This window comes from Lichenostomus cassidix, chromosome 3 (assembly GCF_008360975.1).
Source record: "Lichenostomus cassidix isolate B80296 chromosome 3, HeHo_3.0, whole genome shotgun sequence".
Lineage (NCBI taxonomy): Eukaryota > Metazoa > Chordata > Aves > Passeriformes > Meliphagidae > Lichenostomus > Lichenostomus cassidix.
Genome location: NC_139483.1, coordinates 111,174,775 through 111,197,644, shown reverse-complemented (window position 1 = coordinate 111,197,644; position 22,870 = coordinate 111,174,775). Strand labels below are relative to the sequence as shown.

The following is a 22,870-nucleotide window of genomic DNA, read 5'->3' as shown; positions in this document are numbered from 1 at the left end:
CCTGATTTAAATTTTTTTTAAAAAAATTTTTTCCTCGGATTCAAAACATTCCCAAAATATTCCCAGGAATATTCCGGAATTTTATATTTTTGCCCTAAAAACTCTCGGAATTTTCCCTATTTAAATGATTTTTTGGGATTTTTTTCGTCCCCAGAATGAAAAATTCCTGAAAAATGGAAAATTCCAATCCTGAAAATTCCTTTTTTTCCGCCTTTTCCGGGAAATCCCAGAATTCCCTTTTTTTAAAGCTTTGACTTTTTCCTTAAAGGATTTGAGTGGGAATTCCTGAATTTCTGTGGGAATTCCGGTGGGAATTCCGAGATTTCTGTGAGAATTCCTGGATTTCAGGTGAGAAATCCCAAATTTCTGCAGGACTTCCTGGATTTCTGTGGGAATTCCCTGATTGCCGCAGAGATTCCTGGATTTCTGTAGGAATTACCAGATTTTCATCGGAATTTTTGGATTTCTGTGGACATTCCCAGATTTCCTGTGGGAATTTGTGTATTTCCATTGGAATTTCTGGATTTCTGTCCGAATTCCCAGATTTCGGTGGAAATTCCTAGATTTCAGTCAGAATTTTTGGATTTCTGTGGGAATTCCCAGATTTCTGTCGGGATTCCCAGATTCCCGAATTTCTGTGGGAATTCCTGGATTTCCATCAGGATTCCTGTATTTTTGTGGAAATTCCCTGATTTCCTGTGATTTCTGATGGGGATTCCCAGATTTCCAATGGAATTTTTGGGGATTCCTGGATTTCCTAGGATTTCCAGTGGGAATTCCTGGACTTCTCTGAGAATTCCAAGATTTCTGTCACAATTTTTGGATTTCTGTGGGAATTCCCAGATTTCCAGCAGGGATTCCCATTTTTCTGTGGGAATTCCTGAATTTCAGGTGAGAATTCTCTGATTTCTGTTGGAATTTTTGGCTTTCTGTGGGAATTCCCTGACTCCCACAGAGATTCCTGTATTTCTGTAGGAATTCCCAGATTTCCGGTGGGATTCCTGTGGGAAATCCCAGATTTCTGCCAGAATTTTTGGATTTCTGTGCGAATTCCAAGATTTCCATCGGAATTTTTGGATTTCTGTGGGAATTCCCAGATTTCCGGTGAGATTCCCAGATTCCCAGCGGGGATTCCCAGATTTCTGTGAGAATTCCTTGATTCCCACGTCACAATTTTTGGATTTCTGTGGGATTTCCACTGGGAATTCCTGGATTTCAGGTGAGAATTCCCCAATTTACATAGGAACTTTTGGATTCCTGTGAGAATTCCCAGATTTCAGGTGAGAATTCCCCAATTTCCATAGGAATTTTTGGACTTCTGTGGGAATTCCCAGATTTCTGTTGGGATTCACTGATTTCCATTGGAATTTTCGGATTTCTGTGGGAATTCCCATGGGGATTCCTGGATTTCTGGTGGGCATTCCCAGATTTCTGTGAGAATTCCCCGATTCCCATCACAATTTTTGGATTCCTGTGAGAATTCCCAGATTTCAGGTGAGAATTCCCCCATTTCCATAGGAATTTTTGGATTTCGGTGGGAACTCCCAGATTTCCAGCAGGAATTCCTGGAATTCCGGTGGGAATTCAGTCCAGGAAGCGCTGGCAGGCCTTTTTCCAGCGGCAGGCTGTGCACCACTGCTCGCGGTGCTCGATGCCGTAAACCTTCCGGCACTTCTTGGCTTCCCCGCGGCTTTTCCTGGGAAAATGGGGGGAAAAAAAGGTGGTTTTGAGCTTCCGGATCCAAGGATTCCTTCCTTTTCCCCTCATGGTTTCCCTCCTTTCCCCTCATGTTTTAAATTCATTTTCCAACCTTTTCCCCTCATGTTTTCTCATCTTTTCCAACCCTTCCTCCTCACATTTCCCCTCCTTTCCCTCTCATGTTTTCACTCTTTTTCCCCTCACGTCTTCCCACCTTTTCCCCTCATGGTTTCCCTCATTTTCCATTTGTGGTTTCCCATATTTTCCAACCTTTTCCTCTCATGTTTTCCTCTCATGTTTTCCCATATTTTCCAACCTTTTCCCCTCACGTTTTCCCCTCATGTTTTACCATCTTTTCCAACCTTTTCCCCTCACATTTTCCCCTCATGTTTTCCTCTCTTTTCTCCCTCTTGTTTTCTCTCCTGTTTCTCCTCATGTTTTCCTTCCTTTCCCCTCACATTTTCCCCTCACATTTTCCCCTCACGTTTCCCCTCACATTTCCCCTCATGTCTTCCCTTATTTTCCCCTCATGTTTTCTCTCCTTTTCCAGCCTTTTCCCCTCATGTTTTCCCACCTTTTTCCCTGTTTTCCCTCCTTTTACCCTCATGTTTTCCCTCCTTTTCCCCTCACGTTTCCCCTTCTTTTCCAACCGTTTCCCCTTTTTCCCCTCACGTTTTCCCTCCTTTTCCCCTCACGTTTTACCACCTTTTCCAACCTTTCCTCCTCACATTTTCCCTCCTTTTCCCCTCATGTTACCCTTCATGTCATCCCACATTTTCCCCTCGTTTTCCAACCATTTTCCCCTATGTTTCCCCTCGTGTTTTCCCACATTTTGCCTCATGTTTTCCCATATTTTCCAACCTTTCCCCCTCACATTTTCCCTCCTTTTCCAATCTTTCCTCCTCACGTCTCCCCTCGTTTTCCCTCCTTTTCCCCTCATGTTTTCCCCTCACGTTTTCCCCTCACGTTTTCCCTCCTTTGCCCCGCATGGTTTCCCTTGCTTTTCCACCCTTTTCCCCTCGTATTTTCCCATGTTTTCCTGTTTCCACTCCTTTTCCCCCCATGTTTTCCCTCATTTTCCCGTCATGTTTTCCCTTCTTTTCCCCTCATGTTTTCCAACTTTGTCCCCTCATGTTTTCTCCTCACATTTTCCCTCATGTTTTCCCTCCTTTTCCCCTTATATTTTCCCTTTTTTCCCCCTCATGTTTTCCCATCTTTTCCCCCTCACATTTTCACACCTTTTCCAACCTTTTCCCCTCATGTTTCCCCTCCTTTTCCCATTTTCCCATCTTTTCCAACCTTTTCCCCTCCTGTATCCCCTCATGTCTCCCCTCATTTTCCCCTCGCATTTTCCCCTTGTTTTCCCACCTTTTCCCCCACGTTTTCCTCTCACATTCTCCCTCATGTTTTCCTACTTTTCCCCCTCATGTTTCCACTCCTTTTCCCCTCATATTTCACCCTCCTTTTCCCCTCATGTTTTGCCTCCTTTTCCCCTCACGTTTTCCTATCTTTTCCAACCTTTTCCCCTCATGTATCCTCTCGTCTCCCCTTGTTTTCCCTCCTTTTCCCCTCATGTTTTCCCCTCATGTTTTCCCATCTTTTCCAACCTTTTCCCCTCATGTTTCCCCACCTTTTCCAACCTTTTCCCTTAACGTTTTCCCTCCTTTTCCCACCTTTTCCCTTAACGTTTTCCCTCCTTTTCCCCTCACATTTTCCCCTCACGTTTCCACTCCTTTTCCAAACTTTTCCTGCTTCCCATGTTTTCCCTCATGTTTTCCCACCTCATGTTTTCCCTCATATTTTCCCTCTTTTTCTCATGTTTTCTCTCATGTTTTCCCTTTCCCCCCTCACATTTCCCCTCCTTCTCCCCCCTTCTCCCCACGTTTTCCTTCCTTCTCCCCTCATGTTTTCCCTCCTTTTCCCTTCACGTTTTCCTGCCTTTTCCCCTCATGTTTCACCTTCATGTTTTCCCACCTTTTCCAACCTTTTCTCCTCACGTTTCCCCTCCTTTTCCCTCCTTCTCCCCACGTTTTCCCTCCTTTTCCCCTCATGTTTTCCCTCCTTTTCCCCTCATGTTTCCCCTCGTTTCCCCTCATTTTCCCTCATTTTTTCCCTCCTTTCCCCTCACATTTTCCCCTCATGTTTTCCCATCTTTTCCAACCTTTTCCCCTCATGTTTTCCCTCCTTTTCCCCTCACGTTTTCTCTCCTTTTCCAACTTTTTCCCCTCATGTTTCCCCTCACATTTCCCCTCCTTTTCCAACCTTTCCTCCTCATGTTTTTCCCTCCTTTTCCCCTCACATTTTCCCCTGACGTTTCCCCTCATGTTTTCCCTTCTTTCTCCTCACATTTTCCCCTCACAATTTCCCTCCTTTTCCCCTCCTGTTTCCCCTCACGTTTTCCCATCTTTTCCAACCTTTTCCCCTCAAGTTTTCCTCCTTTTCCCCTCACGGTTTCCCCTCCTTTTCCCCTCATGTTTTCCCTCATGTTTCCCCTCACATTTTCCCTCCTTTCCCAACCTTTTCCCCTCACATTTTCCCTCCTTTTCCAACCTTTTTCCCCTCATATTTTCCCTGCTTTTCCCCTCGTTTCCCCTCCTTTTCCAACCTTTTCCCCTCATTTTTTCCAACCTTTTCCCCTCATGTTTTCCCCTCACATTTTCCCTCATGTTTTCCCATCTTCCCCCTCCTTTTCCCCTCATGTTTTTCCTCGTTTTGCCCTCATGTCTTCCCTCATTTTCCCCTCATGTTTTCTCTCCTTTCCCAACCACTTTCCCTTATGTTTTGTTTTTTTTGTTTTTTTTTTTGTTTTTTTTTTGTTTTTTTTTTTTTTTTTTTTTTTTTGTTTTTTTTTTGTTTTTTTGTTTTTTTTTTGTTTTTTTTTTTTTCCCCTCATGTTTTCCTCCTTTTCCCCTCACGTTTTCCCTCTTTTCTATCTTTTCCCCTCATGTTTTCCTCTTTTCCCCTCAGGTTTCCCCTCCTTTTCCCCTCATGTTTTCCCTCTGTTTTCCCTCACATTTTCCCTCCTTTCCCAACCTTTTCCCCTCACATTTTCCCTCCTTTTCCAACCTTTTTCCCCTCATATTTTCCCTCCTTTTCCCCTCACATTTTCCCCTCATGTTTTCCCTCCTTTTCCCCTTATATTTTCGCTCATGTTTTCCCTCCTTTTCCCCTCACGTTTTCCCACCTTTTCCCCTCACGTTTTCCCTGTTTTTCCCCGTTTTCCCTGCGGCATTCCCACCTGGCTCCAGGTGTCCCGCGGGGAGGTGAAGCCACCAGCAGCTGTGGCTGCAGGAGAGGCGATGGCTCCGGGAGGCTCAGCGAGCGACTGCGGACCTGGGGGGAAATGGGTTAAAAAATGGGGAAAAAATGGGGAAAAATGGGATAAATAACGGGAGAAAAATGGGGTTAAAAAAGGGCGGAAATGGGGAAAAAAACAGGATAAAAAATGGGGGGGAAAATGGGGAAAAATGGGGAAAAAAACAGGATAAAAATGGGGGGGAAATGGGGTTAAAAAAGGAGGAAAATGGGGAAAAAACAGGATAAAAATGGGGAAAAAATGGGGGGGAAATGGGGAAAAAACCAGGATAAAAAATGGGGGGAAAATGGGGTTAAAACAGGGAAAAATGAGGAAAAATGGGAGAAAAAAGGGGATAAAAATGGAGAAAAATTGGGTTAAAATGGGAAAAAAATGGGGAAAAAAGGGAGAAAAAAGGGGAAAAATTGGGTTAAACCAGGGAAAAACGGGAGAAAAAAGGGAATTAAAAAGGGGAAAAAATGGGGTTAAAACGGGGAAAAATGGGATAAAAAACAGTGGAATAAATAGGTAAAACGGGAAAAAAATGGGATAAAAATGGGATTAAAACGGGGAAAAATGAGATAAAGAACAGGGAAAAATGGGGTTAAAATGGGAAAAATGGGGAAAAAGGGGAGAAAAAAGGGGGATAAAGAACAGGGGGAAAATGGGATAAAAAAAGGGGGAAAAATGGGATAAAAAAAGGGGGAAAAATGGGATAAAAAACAGTGGAATAAATAGGCAAAACCAGGAAAAATGGGATAAAAATGGGGAAAAACGGGGAAAAATGGGGTTAAAACGGGGAAAATGGGGAAAAACAGGAGAAAAAAGGGGGAAAAGTAGGAGAAATGGGATAAGAACAGGAGACAATTGGAAAAAAAACAGGATAAAAATGAGATAAAAAATGGGAAAAAAGGGGGAAAAAACGGGAAAAAAGGGAGAAAAACAGGATAAAAATGAGATTAAAAATGGGGAAAACTTGGAAAAAAGGGGGAAAAACAGGATAAAAATGAGATTAAAAAAGGAGAAAAACAGGGGAAAATGGGTAAAAAAGGGGAAAAAACAGGATAAAAATGAGATTAAAAATGGGGGAAAAACGGAGACAGAATGGGAAAGGGGGGGGGAATAAAAACAGGACAAAAAATTGGATAAAATTGGGATAAAAATGGGAGAAAATGGGATAAAAACAGGAAAAACCAGGAAAGAAACAGGAAAAATAGGGGATAAAACCAGGATAAAAATGGGATAGAAATGGGATAAAAATGAGAAAAAAAGGGAATAAAAATGCAGAAAAACAGGAAAAAAACGGGATTAAAAGGGGGAAAAAACAGAAAAAAATTTAATAATAAACACGAAAAAACAGGATAAAAAACAGGGCAAAAATAGGATATAAAAGGGATAAAAATGGGATAAAAATGGAATAAGAACAGGACAAGCTTGGAGATAAAAATGGGATAAAAATGGGATAAGAACGGCATCGGAACAGTAAAAAATGGGATAAAAAGCAGGGGAGAAATAGGATTAAAATGGGATAAAAATTGGATAAAAATGGGATAAAAATGGAATAAGAACAGGACAAGCTTGGGGAAAAAAATGGGATAAAAATGGGATGAGAACGGCATCAGAACGGGGAAAAAATGGGATAAAAAATAGGGGGAAAATGGGATTAGAATGGGATAAAAATGGGATAAAAATGGAATAAGAACAGGACAAGCTTGGGGGAAAATTTGGATAAAAATGAGATAAGAACGGCATTGGAACGTGGAAAAATGGGATAAAAAATAGGGGCAAAATGGGATTAAAATGGGATAAAAATGGGATAAAAATGGGATAAAAATGGGAAAAAATGGGAAAAAAATGGGATAAAAATGGGATAAAATGGGAAAAAAATGGGATAAAAATGGGATAAAAATGGGAAAAAATGGGAAAAAAAAGGGGGAAAAATGGGAAAAAAAAGGGAAAAACCAGGAAAAGGAGAGGAATTGCCGGATTGGGAAGTGGGCAGCAGGACTCACCGGGGTCAGGGCGGGCAGCGGCGCCGCCCAGCTGATGCTGGTGAAGATGTGAGGAGACACCGGGATCTGGATGGAGGGAACAGCCTGGGAAGGGTGGGAAAAACGGGAATTTTTTATTAGCGGGAATTTCCTGGTTCCCTTGGAGTCCTGCGGGAATTTCCTGGTTCCCTTGGAATCCCGCGGGAATTTCCTGTTCCTGTTGGAATCTTGTAGGAATTTCCTGTTCCTATGGGAATCCTGCGGGAATTTCCTGTTCTCATCAGAATTCCATGGGATCCTTCGGGATTTTCCTGTTCACATGGAATTCCTCAGGATTTTCCTGTTCCCATGGGAATCCTGCAGGAATTTCTTGTTCCCATGGGAATTCCTTGGGAATTTCCTGGTTCCTCGGAATCCCGCGGGAATTTCCTGTTCCCACGGAATTCCTTGGGATTTTCCTGTTTTCATCAGAATCTCACAGGAATTTCCTGTTCCCATGGAATTCCTTGGGAATTTCCTGTTCTCCTCAGAATTCTATGGGTTTTTCCTGTTCCCATTAAAATCTCTTGAGATTTTCCTGTTCCCATGGGAATCTCGTGAGAATTTCCTGTTCCCATGGAATTCTGTGGGATTTTCCTGTTCCCATGGAAATCCCTCAGGAATTTCCTGTCCTCATGGAAATCCCACAAGATTTTCCTGTTCCCATGGGGATCCTTTGGGAATTTTCCCATGGAATTCTGTGGGATTTTCCTGTTCCCATGGGAATTCCTTGGAATTTTCCTGTTCCCATGGAATTCTGTGGGAATTTCCTGTTCCCGTGGGAACCTTTGGGAATTTCCTGTTCCCATGGAAATCCTGCAGGATTTTCCTGTTCCCATGGAATTCCTTGGGGTTTTCCTGTTCCCATGGAATCTCTTGGGAATTCCTTGGGAATCCCTCAGGAATTTCCAGTTCCCATGGAATTCTGTGGGATTTTCCAGTTCCCATGGAATTCTGTGGGATTTTCCTGTTCCCATGGAATTCTGTGGGATTTTCCTGTTCCCATGGGAACCTTTGGGAATTTCCTGTTCCCATGGGAACCTTTGGGAATTTCCTGTTCCCATGGAAATCCTGCAGGATTTTCCTGTTCCCATGGAATTCCTTGGGGTTTTCCTGTTCCCATGGAATCTCTCGGGAATTTCCTGTTCCCATGGGAATTCTACAGGATTTTCCTGTTCCCATGGGAATTCCTCAAAATTTTCCCCAATTCCCAAAGGAAGTCCTTGGGAATTTCCAGTTCCCATGGGAATTCCACAGGAATTTCTGCTCTGCTCACAGGGAATGTGGGAAAAGCCCCAAAACCCCACAGGAAAATCTGGATGGATTTGGGGTTTGGAAATGTGGGGGAATTTTTTGGAGTTTGATGGGAATTTTTTGGAGTTTGATGGGAATTTTTTGGGGTTTAATGGGATTTTTTCGTGTTTAATTGGAATTTTTTTTGGTGTTTAATGGGAGTTTAATGGGAATTTTTTTATGTTTTATGGGAATATTTTGGGGTTTAATGGGATTTTTTGTGTGTTTATTGGGAATTTTTTAAAATTTATTTAATGGGATTTTTTTTGTGTTTAATGGGAATTTTTTGGAGTTTAATGGGAATTTTTTTGATGTTTTATGGGAATTTTTTGGGGTTTAATGGGAATTTTTGGGTGCTCAATGGGAATTTTTTTGGGTTTAATTTGGTTTCTTTTGGAATTCAATGGGAATTTTTTTGGTGTTTAGTGGGAATTTAATGGGAATTTTTTTGATGTTTAATTGGAATTTTTTTGGTGCTTCATGGGAAACGAGGAGGGAAAAAAGGAGAGAAAAGGAAGAAAAATGAGAAAAAAGGATGAAATAGGAGAGAAAGAGGAGGGAAAAGGGAGGAAAAGAGGAGAGAAAAGGAAGCAAAAAAGGGGAAAAAAGGAGGCGAAAAAGGGAGGAAAAAAGAAGGAAAAAGGAAGCGAAAAAAAAAAAAAAGGAAGAAAAAGGAAGGAAAAGAGGAGAAAAAAGGAAAAGGAGGAGGAAAAAAGGAAGGAAAAGGGAGGGAAATAGGAGAGGAAAAGGGGAAAAGGATGGAAAAAGGCGGGAAAAGGATGGAAAAAGGCGGGAAAAGGACGGAAAAAGGCGGGAAAAGGATGGAAAAAGGCGGGAAAAGCCGGAAAAAGGCGGGAAAAGGACGGAAAAAGGCGGGAAAAGGATGGAAAAAGGCGGGAAAAGCCGGAAAAAGGCGGGAAAAGGATGGAAAAAGGCGGGAAAAGCCAGAAAAAGGCGGGAAAAGCCGGAAAAAGGCGGGAAAAGGATGGAAAAAGGCGGGAAAAGCCGGAAAAAGGCAGGAAAAGAATGGAAAAAGGCGGGAAAAGGATGGAAAAAGGCGGGAAAAGGACGGAAAAAGGCGGGAAAAGGACGGAAAAAGGCGGGAAAAGCTCACCTGGTAGGCGTGGTCAGCCTGGATGTGCCAGAAGGAGGCGGGGCTGGGCGGGCTGAGCTCCAGCAGCGCCTCGGGGACACCTGGGGACACCGCGGGGACACCTGGGGACACCTCGGGGGAAATTGTGGCACTTCCGGGTGATGCTTCCGGGAAAACGGCGGTACTTCCGGGTGACACTTCCGGGAAAACAGTGGCATTTGCGGGTGACACTTCTGGGGAGATGGTGGCACTTCTGGGGGACACTTCTGGGGACATGGGGATGCTTCCAGGTGACACTTCTGTGGAAATTGTGGCACTTCCGGGTGACACTTCTGGGAAGTTGGCAACATTTCCGGGTGTCACTTCCGGGCAGTTGGTGACATTTCCGGGTGTCACTTCCGGGCAGTTGGTGACATTTCCGGGTGACATTTCCGGGTTGGGATCGTCCTGGAGCTGCAGCTCAGTGTAGTAAAAATCCTCTTCGCGCCGACGGTGAGCCGAGGAGGGAATGTCACTGCGGGAAATTATAGGAATTTGGGGAAAATTGTGGGAATTTGGGAAAAAATGGGAAAAATGGAGGAAATGGGGGGAAAAATGGGAATTGTGGGGAAAATGGGGGGAAATGGGGGAAATGGGAAAGGAATTATGGGAAAAATGGGAATTGGGGGAAAATGGGAAATTGGGAAATCGGGGGAAAATGGGGAATTAGGGGAAAAAATTGGGAATTAGGAGAATTAGGGGAAAAAATGGGAATTGTGGGGAAAATGGGAATTTGGGGGGAAAATGGGAATTACGGGAAAAATGGGAGAAATGGGTGGAAAATGGCAATTTGGGGAAAAATGGGGGATTAGGGAAAAATGGGGAATTGGGAGAAAAGGGGGAATGAGGAGAATTGGGGGAAAAATGGGAATTGGGGGAATGGAATTTGGAGAGAAAATGGAGAGAAATGGGAAAAGGGGGAATTATGAGAAAAATGGGAAAAATGGGAAAATGGGGAAATTGGGGGAAATGGGGAAAATGGGGAAAATTGGGAAAATGGGATGGGGAAAATGGGAGTTGGGGGAAAATGGGAATTGTGGGGAAAATGGGAATTGGGGGCAAAATTGAATTCAGTGGGAAAATGGGAATTGGGGCAAAAGTGTGGGAAAGGGGGAAAGGGGAATTAGGGGAAAATGGGGAATTGGGGGAAAAAATGGGAAAAATGGGGAAATGGGAAAATTTGGGAAAAATGGGGGAAATGGGGAATTAGGGGAATTGGGGAGAAATGGGGGAAATGGGGAAAAGAGGAAACTAGGGGGAAAAATGGGAATTAGGTGAAAAATGGGAGAAATGGGGAAAAGGGAGAATTATGGGAAAAATGGGAATTTGGGGGGAAAAATGGGAATTGTGGGGATAATGGGAATTTGGAGGGATAATGGGAATTATGAGAAAAATGGGAGAAATGGGAAAAGGGGGAATTATGAGGAAAATAGGGAATTGGGGGAAAAATGGGAATTAGGGGAAAAATGGGGGAAATGGGAAAAACGGGAAAAATGGGGGAAATGGGGAATTAGGGGAATTGGGGAGAAATGGGAATTAGGGGAAAAATGGGGAATTGGGGAAAAAATGGGGGAAATGGGGAAAAGAGGAAACTAGGGGAAAAATGGGAATTAGGTGAAAAATGGGGAAAAGGGGAAAAATGGGGAAATAGGGGAAAAAATGGGGGGAAAATGGAAAAAATGGGGAATTATGGGGAAAATGGGAATTATGGGAAAAATGGGAGAATTATGGGAAAAATGGGAATTTGGGGGGAAAATGGGAATTTGGGGGGAAAAATGGGAATTGTGGGGATAATGGGAATTTGGAGGGATAATGGGAATGATGGGAAAAATGGGAGAAATGGGAAAAGGGGGAATTATGAGGAAAATAGGGAATTGGGGGAAAAAATGGGAATTAGGGGAAAAATGGGGGAAATGGGAAAATAGGAATCGGGGAAAATGGGGAGTTGGGGGAAAATGGGAATTATGGGAAATGGGAATTGGGGGAAAATTGAATTGTGGGGAAAATGGGAATTGGGGCAAAAATGGGGGAAAGGGGGAAAAGGGGGAATTAGGGGAAAATGGGGAATTGGGGGAAAGGGGGAATTAGGGGAAAATGGGGGAATGGGAAAGGGGGAATTATGGGGAAAATAGGAATTAGGGGAAAATGAGAATTATGGGAAAAAATGGGAATTGGGGGAAAGGGGGAATTATGGGGAATTGGGGGGAAAATGGGGAAATGAGGAAAATGGATTGTGGGGAAAATGGGGATTAGGGAAAAATGGGAAATGGGGAAAAGGGGGAATTAGGGGGAAAATGGGGTAAAATGGAGAAATGGGGGAAATTGGGAATTGGGGGAAATGGGGGAAATGGGGAAAAGGGGGAAATGGGAATTGGAGGAAAAATGAGAATTATGGGAAAAATGGGAGAAATGGGGAAAATGGGGGAAAAATGGGAATTGGGGGAAAATGGGGAATTGGGAAAATGGGAATTGTGGGGAAAATGGGGAACTGGGGGAAAATGGGGGAAATGGGAATTATGGGGAAAATGGGGAAGTGGGGGAAAATGGGGAAAAGGTGGAAATGGGGGAAAATGGGGGAAATGGGAATTACGGGAAAAATGGGAATTGTGGGGAAAATGGGGAATTATGGGAAAATGGGGAATTGGGGAAAATTGGGAATTAGGGGGAAATAAATTAGGGGGAAAAGAGAATTTGGGGAAAATGGGGGAAAGGGGGAAAGGGGGAATTAGGGAGAAATGGGGAATTGGGGAAATGGGGAATTGGGGAAAAATGGGAATTAGGAGAAAATTGGGGGAAATGGGAATTAAGGGAAAAATGGGGAATTATGGGAAAAATGGGGAATTGGGGGAAAATGGGGAAAAGGGGAAATTATGGGAAAAATTAGGGAAATGGGGAATTGGGGGAAAAATGGGAATTGTGGGGAAAGGGCGAAATAGGAAAAAATGGGGAATTAGGAGAAATATGGGGAATTCTGGGGAAAATGGGAATTATGGGAAAAATGGGAATTGGGGGAAAATGGGAATTGGGGAAAATGGGGAAATAGAGGAGAAATTGTGGGAAAAAGGAAAAAAGGAGCAGGAAAAGGGGCTGGGAAAAGGGAATTTTGGGATTCAGTAATTCCAGGATTACGAAATCTTGGGATTCAGGAATTCCAGGATTGGGGTATTTTGGGATTTGGGAATTCCGGGATTTAGGAATTTTGGGATTCAGGAATACCAGGATTGGGGAAATTTGTGATTCAGGAATCGCGGGATTTGGGAATTTTGGGATTTGTCAATTTTGGGATTTGGGAATTCCAGGATTCAGGAATTTTGGGATTCAGGAATTTTGGGAATTCAGGAATTTTGGGTTTCAGGAATCGCGGGATTTGGGAATTTTGGGATTCGGGAACCTCACAATTTGAGAATTTTGAGATTTGGGAATTCCAGGATTGGGGAATTTTGGGAATTCAGGAATTCCAGGATTGGGGAATTCTGGGATTCAGGAATTTCGGGATTCTGGAATTTCAGGATTCGGGAATTTTGGGATTCTGTAATTCCAGGATTCAGAATTTTGGGATTTGGGAATTTTGTGATTCAGGAATTCCAGGATTCGGGAATTTTGGGATTTGGGAACCGCACAATTTGGGAATTTTGAGATTCGGGAATTCCAGGATTGGGGAATTATGGGATTCAGGAACTTTGGGATTTGGGAATTTTTGGGATTCAGAAATTTTAGGATTTGGGAATTTTGGGATTCAATTTTGGGATTCGGGAATTTTGTGATCAGGGAATTCCGGGATTTGGGAATTCCGGGATTCAGGAATTTTGGGAATTTTGGGATTTGGGAATTCCGGGATTGGGGAATTTTGCTATTTGGGAATTTTGCAATTTGGGAATTTTGGGATTCAGGAATTTTGCGATTCAGGAATTTTGCGATTTGGGAATTCCGGGATTGAGGAATTTTGGGATTCGGGAATTTTGGGATTCAGGAATTTTGAGATTAGGGAATTCCGGGATTCGGGAATTCCAGGATTCAGGAATATTGCGATTCAGGAATTTTGGAATTCAGGAATTCCAGGATTCAGGAATTTTGCAATTCGGGAATTCCAGGATTCAGGAATTTTGCAATTCGGGAATTTTGGGATTCAGGAATTTTGCAATTCAGGAATTTTGGGAATTTTGGGATTTGGGAATCTTGCAATTTGGGAATTTTGCGATTGGGGAATTTTGGGATCTGGGAATCTCACAATTTGGGAATTTTGAAATTCAGGAATTCCGGGATTGGGGAATTCTGCAATCAGGGAATGCCGGGATTCAGGAAATTCTGTGATTCAGAAATTTTGGGATTCAGAAATTTTGGGATTCGGGAATTCCGGGATTTGGGAATTTTGAGAATTTTGGGAATTTGGGAATTTTGGGAATTTGGGAATTTTGGGATTGGGGAATTTTGGGAATTCAGGAATTCAGGAATTTTGGGCATGTGGCTCACGCGAGGTGCAGGCTGCGGATGTGCCGTCGGATTCCCACGCTGGATCTGAGCTCCTTGCCGCAGCCTGGCCACAGACAGCGGAACTGCGCCGGGACACCGCGGGCCTGGGGACACCGGGGACAGGGACACCGACCGGGTCATCAACAGTGTCACCAACCTGTCACCATCCCTGTCACTAACTGTGTCACCAGCCTGTCACTAACAGTGTCACTAACAGTGTCACTAACAGTGTCACTAACAGTGTCACCAGGCTGTCACCAACTGCGTCACTAACAGTGTCATCAGCCCTGTCACCAACTGTGTCATCAACTGTGTCACTAACAGTGTCACCAACTGGCACTGACCCTGTCACCAGCCATGTCACCAACCGTGTCATCAACCCTGTCACCGACCCTGTCACCATCCCTGTTACCAACTGTGTCACCAACCATGTCACCAACTGTGTCACCAACCATGTCACCAACTGGCACTGACCCTGTCACCAGCCATGTCACCAACCGTGTCATCAACCCTGTCGCTAACAGTGTCACTAACAGTGTCACCATTCATGTCACTAATAGTGTCACCAGCCATGTCACTGACTGTGTCACTAACAGTGTCACCATCCATGTTACCAACTGTGTCACTGACCGTGTCACTACATGTCACTAACAGTGTCACTAACAGTGTCACTAACAGTGTCACCATCCCTGTTACCAACTGTGTCACCGACCAGGTCACTAACAGTGTCACTAACAATGTCACCATCCATGTCACCAACTGTGCCATCAGCCATGTCACTAACAGTGTCACTAACAGTGTCACCAACCATGTCACTGTCACTAACCATGTCACTAACAGTGTCACCAGCCGTGTCACCAACTGTGTCACCAACTGTGTCACTAACAGTGTCACCAGCCGTGTCACCTACTGTGTCACTAACAGTGTCACCAGCCATGTCACCTACTGTGTCACCAACCTGTCACCAGCCTGTCACCAACCCTGTCACCAGCCTGTCACCAACTGTGGCACCCACTGGCACTGATTCTGTCACCAACCAGTTCATTAACAGTGTCACCTCCCTGTGTCACCATCCATGTCACCAACTGTGTCACCAGCCATGTCACTAACAGTGTCACCTACCGTGTCACTAACAGTGTCACTAACAGTGTCACCAACCCTGTCACCATCCCTGTCACCATCCATGGCACATCCATGTCACCAACCCTGTCATTAACAGTGTCACCTCCCTGTCACCAACCGTGTCACCAGCCTGTCACCAACTGTGTCATCAACCATGTCACTAACGGTGTCACTAACGGTGTCACCAGCTGTGTCACCAACCGTGTCACTAACAGTGTCACTAACAGTGTCACCATCCATGTCACTGACTGTGTCACTGACCGTGTCACTAACAGTGTCACCAGCCCTGGCACTGACCCTGTCACCATCCTTGTCACTAACTGTGTCACCAGCCATGTCACCAACCCTGTCACCGACTGGCACCGACCATGTCACCATCCCTGTCACCATCCCTGTCACCAACCCTGTCACCAACCACGTCACCAACTGTGTCACCAACCATGTCACCAACTGGCACTGACCCTGTCACCAGCCTGTCACCAACTGTGTCACCAACCATATCACTGACTGTGTCACTAATAGTGTCACCATCCATGTCACCATCCATGTCCTCATCAAGGTCACCATCCATGTCACCAACCCTGTCACCAACTGTGTCACCAACCATGGCACCAACCCTGGCACCAACTGGCACCAAGCCTGTCAACATCCATGTCACTAACAGTGTCACCTCCCTGTGTCACCATCCCTGTCAGCAACTGTGTCACCAGCTGTGTCACTAACAGTGTCACCATCCCTGTCACCATCCACGGCACATCCCTGTCATCAACCATGTCACCGACCCTGTCACCATCCCTGTCACCAACCCTGTCACCGACTGTGTCACTAACAGTGTCACCAACCTGTCACCAACCCTGTCACCAGCCTGTCGCCAACCCTGTCACTAACAGTGTCACCATCCATGTCACCAACCCTGTCACATCCCTGTCATCATCCCTGTTAGATCCCTGTCACATCCATGTCACATCCCTGTCACCAACCCTGTCACCAACCATGTCACCAACTGTGTCACCAACCATGTCACCAACTGGCAATGACCCTGTCACCAGCCATGTCACCAACTGGCACTGACCCTGTCACCAGCCATGTCACCAACCGTGTCATCAACCCTGTCACTAACAGTGTCACCATCCCTGTCACCAACAGTGTCACCAGCCTGTCACCAACTGTGTCACCAACTGTGTCACCAATCGTGTCACTAAGTGTCACTAACAGTGTCACCAACAGTGTCACCAGCCTGTCACCAACTGTGTCACCAACCATGTCACCAACCGTGTCACCAACAGTGTCATTAACAGTGTCACTAACAGTGTCACCAACTGTGTCACCAACCGTGTCACTAACAGTGTCACCAACCCTGTCACCAACCTTGTCACCAGCCTGTCACCAACCGTGTCACCGACTGTGTCACCAACCATGTCACCATCCCTGTCACATCCCTGTCACATCCATGTCACAACCATGTCACCATCCCTGTCAACATGCACGTCACCAAACTTGTCACCAACCCTGCCACATCCCTGTCACCATCCCTGTCACTATCCCTGTCACCAACCGTGTCACTAACAGTGTCACCAGCTGTGTCAGCAACCCTGTTACCAACACTGTCACTAACAGTGTCACCATTCCTGTCACCATCCATGTCCCCATCCATGTCACCATCCATGTCACCATTCCATGTCACCACCGTGTCACCATCCATGTCACATCCCTGTCACCATCCACGTCACCAACCATGTCACCACCCTGTGTCACTGTTTTGTGCCACCATCCATGTCATCACCCCATGTGACCGTCCCTGTCACCATCCATGTCACCATCCACATCACCATTCCCTGTCACCATCCATGTCATTATTTTGTCACCATCCCTGTCACCATCCCACATCGCCATCCCTGTCCCCACCCTCTCCCCCAATGTCCCCAATGTCCCCATTGTCACCTTCCTCCTCCGCGCTGTCGCTCCCTGCGCCGCCCACAGCTCGGGGTCAGTGTCAAAGCCATCGTCCGGTGACCTCAGCGACCCTCGGGGACACCCTGGGGACATCGCGGGGTGCCCTGGTGACATCGAGTGGTGACGCGGTGACATTGCGGGATGGCCTGGTGACATCACAGGATGGCCTGGTGACATCGTAGGGTGGCCTGGTGACATCGCAGGGTGGCCTGGTGACATCATGGCATGGTTTGGTGACATCGCCGGGTGGCCTGGTGAGATCGCCAGGTGGCCTGGTGACATCGCGGGGTGGCTTGGGGACAATGGGAGGTGAGGAGGTGACAGTGGCAGGTGGGGAGGTGACAGTGGGACATGGGGAGGTGACAGTGGGACGTCGGGAGGTGACAATGGGACGTCGGGAGGTGACAATGGCACATGGGCAGGTGACAGTGGGAGGTGGCTTGGGGACAATGGCACATGGGGAGGTGACAATGGCGCGTGGGGAGGTGACAATGGGACATGGGGAGGTGACAGTGGCACACGGGGAGGTGACGGGGTGGAGGTGGCACTGTCCCCGCTCCAGTGGCCGCTGGTGCTGCTGCTGTCCGAGATGTCCTCGCTGTCCCTGCAGGGCTCGGCGCACGACACTGCGGGGAGGAAAATGGGAAAAATCATGGGAAAAATGGGAAAAATCATGGGAAAAATGGGAAAAATCATGGGAAAAATGGGAAAAATCATGGGAAAAATCATGGGAAAAATCATGGGAAAAATGGGAAAAATCATGGGAAAAATCATGGGAAAAATCATGGGAAAAATCATGGGAAAAATCATGGGAAAAATCATGGGAAAAATGGGAAAAATCATGGGAAAAATGGGAAAAATCATGGGAAAAATCATGGGAAAAAATCATGGGAAAAATGGGAAAAAATCATGGGAAAAATCATGGGAAAAATGGGAAAAAATCATGGGAAAAATCATGGGAAAAAATCATGGAAAAATCATGGGAAAAATCATGGGAAAAATGGGACAAATCATGGGAAAAATGGGAAAAAATCATGGGAAAAATGGGAAAAATCATGGGAAAAAGTCATGGGGAAAATGGGAAAAAGTCATGGGAAAAATCATGGGAAAAATCATGGGAAAAATCATGGAAAAAATGGGAAAAAATCATGGGAAAAATGGGAAAAATCATGGGAAAAATGGGAAAAATCAAGGGAAAAAATCATGGGAAAAATCATGGGAAAAATCATGGGAAAAAGTCATGGGAAAAATGGGAAAAATCATGGGAAAAATGGGAAAAATCATGGGGAAAATCATGGGAAAAAATCATGGGAAAAATGGGAAAAAATCATGGGAAAAATCATGGGAAAAATCATGGGAAAAATCATGGGAAAAAATCATGGGAAAAATCATGGGAAAAAATCATGGGAAAAAATCATGGGAAAAATGGGACAAATCAGGGGAAAAATGGGAAAAATCATGGGAAAAATGGGAAAAAGTCATGGGAAAAATGGGAAAAATCATGGGAAAAATGGGAAAAAGTCATGGGAAAAATGGGAAAAAGTCATGGGAAAAATGGGGAAAATCATGGGAAAAAATCATGGGAAAAAGTCATGGGAAAAATCATGGGAAAAATCATGGGAAAAATCATGGGAAAAATCATGGGAAAAATCATGGGAAAAATCATGGGAAAAATCATGGGAAAAATCATGGGAAAAATCATGGGAAAAATGGGAAAAAATCATGGGGAAAATGGGAAAAATGGGTGGAAATCCTGGAATTCCCACGGGATTTGCATTCTGGAGAATTCCGGAAATTCTGCATCCCAGAGAATTCCTGAAATTCAATTTCCCAAAATTCTTCATCCTGGAGAATTTCTGTTATCCCAAAATGGAAAATCCCAGAATGGAAAATCCCAAAATTCCTGAGGGATTCTCCATCCCGGAGAATTCCTGAAATTCGATATCCCAGAATTCTGCATCCCAGAGAATTCCCAAAACTCAATATCCCAAAATTCTGCATCCCGGAGAATTCCCAAAATTCAATATCCCAAAATTTTCCATCCCAAAGAATTCCTGAAATTCAATATCCCAAAATTTTCCATCCCAGAGAATTCCTGAAATTTGATATCAGGGAATTCTGTATCCTGGAGAATTCCTGAAAGTCAATATCCCAAAATTCTCCATCCCAGAGAATTCCCGTAATCCCAAAATGGAAAATCCATGAATGGAAAATCCCAAAATTCCTGGGGAATTCTCCATCCCAGAGAATTCCCAAAATTCAATATCCCAAAAATTCTGCATCCTGGAGAATTCCTGAAATTCAATATCCCCAATTCTCCATCCCAGAGGATTCCCAAAATTCAATATCCCAAAATTCTGCATCCCGGAAAATTCCTGTAATCCCAGAATGGAAAATCCCTGAATGGAAAATACCAAAATTCCTGGGGAATTCTCCATCCTGGAGAATTCCTGTTATCCCAAAATGGAAATTCCAGAATTCCTGGGAGGTTTTGCATCCCAGAGAATTCCCAAAATTCAATATCACAGAATTCTGCATCCCAGAGAATTCCTGATATCCCAAAATGGAAAATCTTGGAATTCCTGTGGGATTTGTATTCTGGAGAATTCCTGAAATTTGATATCCTGAAATTGTGCATCCCAGAAAATTCCCAAAATTCAATATCCCAAAATTCTCCATCCCAAAGAATTCCTGAAATTTGATATCCCTAAAATTCTCCATCTCAGAGAATTCCCAAAATTCAATATCCCAAAAATTCTGCATCCTGGAGAATTCCTGTTCTCCCAAAATGGAAAATCCCAGAATTCCTGTGGGATTTTCCATCCTGGAGAATTCCCAAAATTCAATATCCCAACATTTTCCATCCTGGAGAATTCCTGAAATTCGATATCCCAAAATTCTCCATCCCAGAGAATTCCCAAAATTCAATATCCCAAAATTCTCCATCCCAAAGAATTCCTGAAATTTGATATCCCTAAAATTCTCCATCCCAGAGAATTCCCAAAATTCAATATCCCAAAATTCTCCATCCTAGAGAATTCCCGTTATCCCCAAAATGGAAAATCCCAGAATTCCTGTGGGATTTTCCATCCCCGAGCAGTTCTGGGATGGAGATTTTTAGGGAAATTCATGTGGATTATTTTTAGGAGAATCCTAAAAATTCTGGGATTTTTTCTGGAATTTTTTTGGGAATTTCTGGGATTTTTTCCGGGACTTTTTTCTGGGATTTTTTCCAGGAATTTCTGGGATTTTTTCCAGGAATTTCTGGGATTTTTTCCAGGAATTTCCGGGATTTTTTCCAGGAATTTCCAGGATTTTTTCCAGGATTTTTTCTGGAATTTTTTCTGGGAATTTCTGGGACTTTTTCTGGGATTTTTTTCTGGATTTTTTTTGGGGGAATTTCCAGGATTTTTTCTGGGAATTTCCGGGTTTTTTTTCTGGGATTTTTTCCGGGAATTTCCAGTGTTTTTTCCAGGATTTTTTCCGGGAATTTCCGGGATTTTTTCTGGGATTTTTCCCAGAATTTTTTCCAGGAATTTCCAGGATTTTTTCCGGGATTTTTTCTGGGATTTTTCCCGGCATTTTTTCTGGGATTTTCGGTGATTTTTCCCGGGATTTTTTCTGGAATATTTTCGGGAATTTCTGGGGTTTTTCCAGTATTTTTTCTGGGCTTTTCTCCGAGATTTTTTCCAGAATTTTTCCCGAAAATTTTTCAGGAATTTCCGAGATTTTTTCTGATATTTTTAAAGGGATTTTTTTTCTGGGAATTTCTGGGCTTTTTTCCGGGATTTTTTCTGGAATTATTTTTGGAATTTCCAGGATATTTTCCGGGATTTTTTCTGGGATTATTTCCGGGATTTTTTCTGGGATTTTTTCTGGGAATTTCTGGGATTTTTCTGGGATTTTTTCTGGAATTTTTTCTGGCATTTTCTCCCCAGAATTCTGGGATTTTTCCAGGATTTTTTCTGGATTTTTTTCTGGGATTTTCCAGGATTTTTTCCAGGAATTTCCGGGATTTTTTTCGGGATTTTTTCCCAGGAATTTCCAGGATTTTTCTGGGTTTTTTCCCTGGAATTTCTGGGATTTTTTTGGGGATTTTTTCCAGATTTTTTTCTGGGAATTTCTGGATTTTTTTCCACGACTTTTTCAGGGATTTTTTCCAGGAATTTCGGGGATTATTTCCAGGATTTTTTCCGGAATTTTTTTGAGAATTTCTGGGGTTTTTTCTGGGAATTTCTGGGATTTTTTCCCAGATTTTTTCCAGAATTTTTCCCGGATTTTTTCTGGGAATTTCTAGGATTTTTTCTGGGACTTATTCCGGAACTTTTTTGGGGGGAATTTCCGGGATTTTTTTCCGGGAATTTTTTCCCAGATTTTTTTCCCGGATTTTTTCTGGCAATTTTTCTGGGATTTTTTCCAGGTTTTTTTTTTTTTTTTAAATTTCCAGAATATTTTCCGGGATTTTTTCCAGGATTATTTCCAGGATTTTTTCCAGAATTTTTTCCTGGATTTTTTCTGGGAATTTTTCTGGGACTTTTTCCAGAATTTTTTGGGGGGGAATTTCCAGGATTTTTTCCGGGATGTTTTCTGGGAATTTCCAGGATTTTTTCTGGGACTTTTTCCAGATTTTTTCCCAGATTTTTTCCAGGAATTCCAGGATTTTTCCCAGAATTTTTCCGGGATTTCTCACCCAGGGGGCTGCAGGAGAGGCTGGTGAGGACCATGGCTGCCACCATCTCATCCATCTCCACCGATCCCGAGTCACATTTCCTGGAAAAAAAGCAGGAAAAAAGTCAGGAAAAGCAGGAAAAAAAGCGGGAAAAAGTGGAGAAAAAACGGGAAAAAAATCGGGAAAAAAATCGGGAAAAAATTCGGGATTTTCCAGCGGTTTGGAGGATTTTTTTTAGGGAAGATGGGAGAGAAAAGATGGGAAATTTTGTTAATTATAAATGGGAGGAAAGTTGGGATAATTCTAGGAAAAGGTGGGAATTTTTCCCGGAAAAATCACCAATTTCCATCCCAAACCTCATTCCCAGTGGGAAATTTTCCCGGAAAAATCACCAAATTTCATTCCTCATTCCCAGTGGGAATTTTGAATTTTTCCGGGAAAAACTCACCAATTTCCATTCCAAATCTCATTCCCATTGGGAATTTTTCCCAAAAAAAGTCACCAATTTCCATCCAAACCTCATTCCCAGAAGGAATTTCCTGGGAAAAATCACCAAATTCCAAATCCTTTTCCCACCAGGAATTTCCCTGGGAAAACTCAAAAAATTCCATCCCAATCCTCATTCCCATTGGGAATTTTCCTGGAAAAATCAGAAATTTCCATCCCAAATCTCATTCCCAGTGGGAATTTTTCTGGAAAAATCACTAATTTCTATTCCAACCCTCATTCCCAATGGGAATTTTTCCCAGAAAAAAAACAGGAATTTTGGAATTTTCCTGGGAAAAATCACCAAATCCCAAATTCCTCATTCCCAATGGGAATTTTTCCTGGGAAAATCACCAAATTCCATCTCAACCTTCATTCCCAATGGGAATTTTTCACAGGAAAAAAGTGGAATTTTGGAATTTTCCCAGAAAAATTTCACCAAATCCCAAATTCCTCATTCCCAGTGGGAATTTTTCCCAGGAAAAATCACCAAATTTCATTCCTCATTCCCAGCAGGAATTTTGGACTTTTTCCAGGAAAAACTCACCAATTTCCATCCCAAACCTCATTCCTAGTGGAAATTTCCCAGGAAAAATCACCAAATTCCAAATCCTTTTCCCATCAGGAATTTTCCTGGGAAAACTCAAAAAATTCCATCCCAAACCTCATTCCCATTGGGAATTTTCCCAGAAAAAAACAGGAATTTGGGAACTTTTCCCGGA

The 22,870-nt window shown here is 43.6% G+C and overlaps 1 protein-coding gene across 5 annotated transcripts in view; it reads right to left on the bottom strand.

Moving 5' to 3' along the window:
- Positions 1–307: 307 nt before the first annotated feature.
- The window catches only part of LOC146440495 (zinc finger protein 395-like), a 35,678-nt gene continuing 13,115 nt past the window's right edge, over positions 308–22,870 (bottom strand). For 2 of the 5 annotated variants that reach the window (XM_085057185.1, XM_085057184.1), the window contains exons 4-10: positions 21,684–21,763; positions 16,982–17,619; positions 13,919–14,022; positions 9,431–9,923; positions 7,006–7,089; positions 4,937–5,031; positions 308–1,696 (exon numbers count right to left, since the gene is read on the bottom strand). In XM_085057185.1, coding sequence (XP_084913311.1) covers positions 1,585–1,696; positions 4,937–5,031; positions 7,006–7,089; positions 9,431–9,923; positions 13,919–14,022; positions 16,982–17,619; positions 21,684–21,763 — 1,606 coding nt within the window. In that variant the 3' untranslated portion in view covers positions 308–1,584. Of the gene's footprint in view, positions 1,697–4,936; positions 5,032–7,005; positions 7,090–8,639; positions 8,793–9,430; positions 9,924–13,918; positions 14,023–16,981; positions 17,620–21,683; positions 21,764–22,870 lie in introns of those variants that run through there. The other 3 variants (XM_085057186.1, XM_085057188.1, XM_085057189.1) reach the window with 3 other exon arrangements.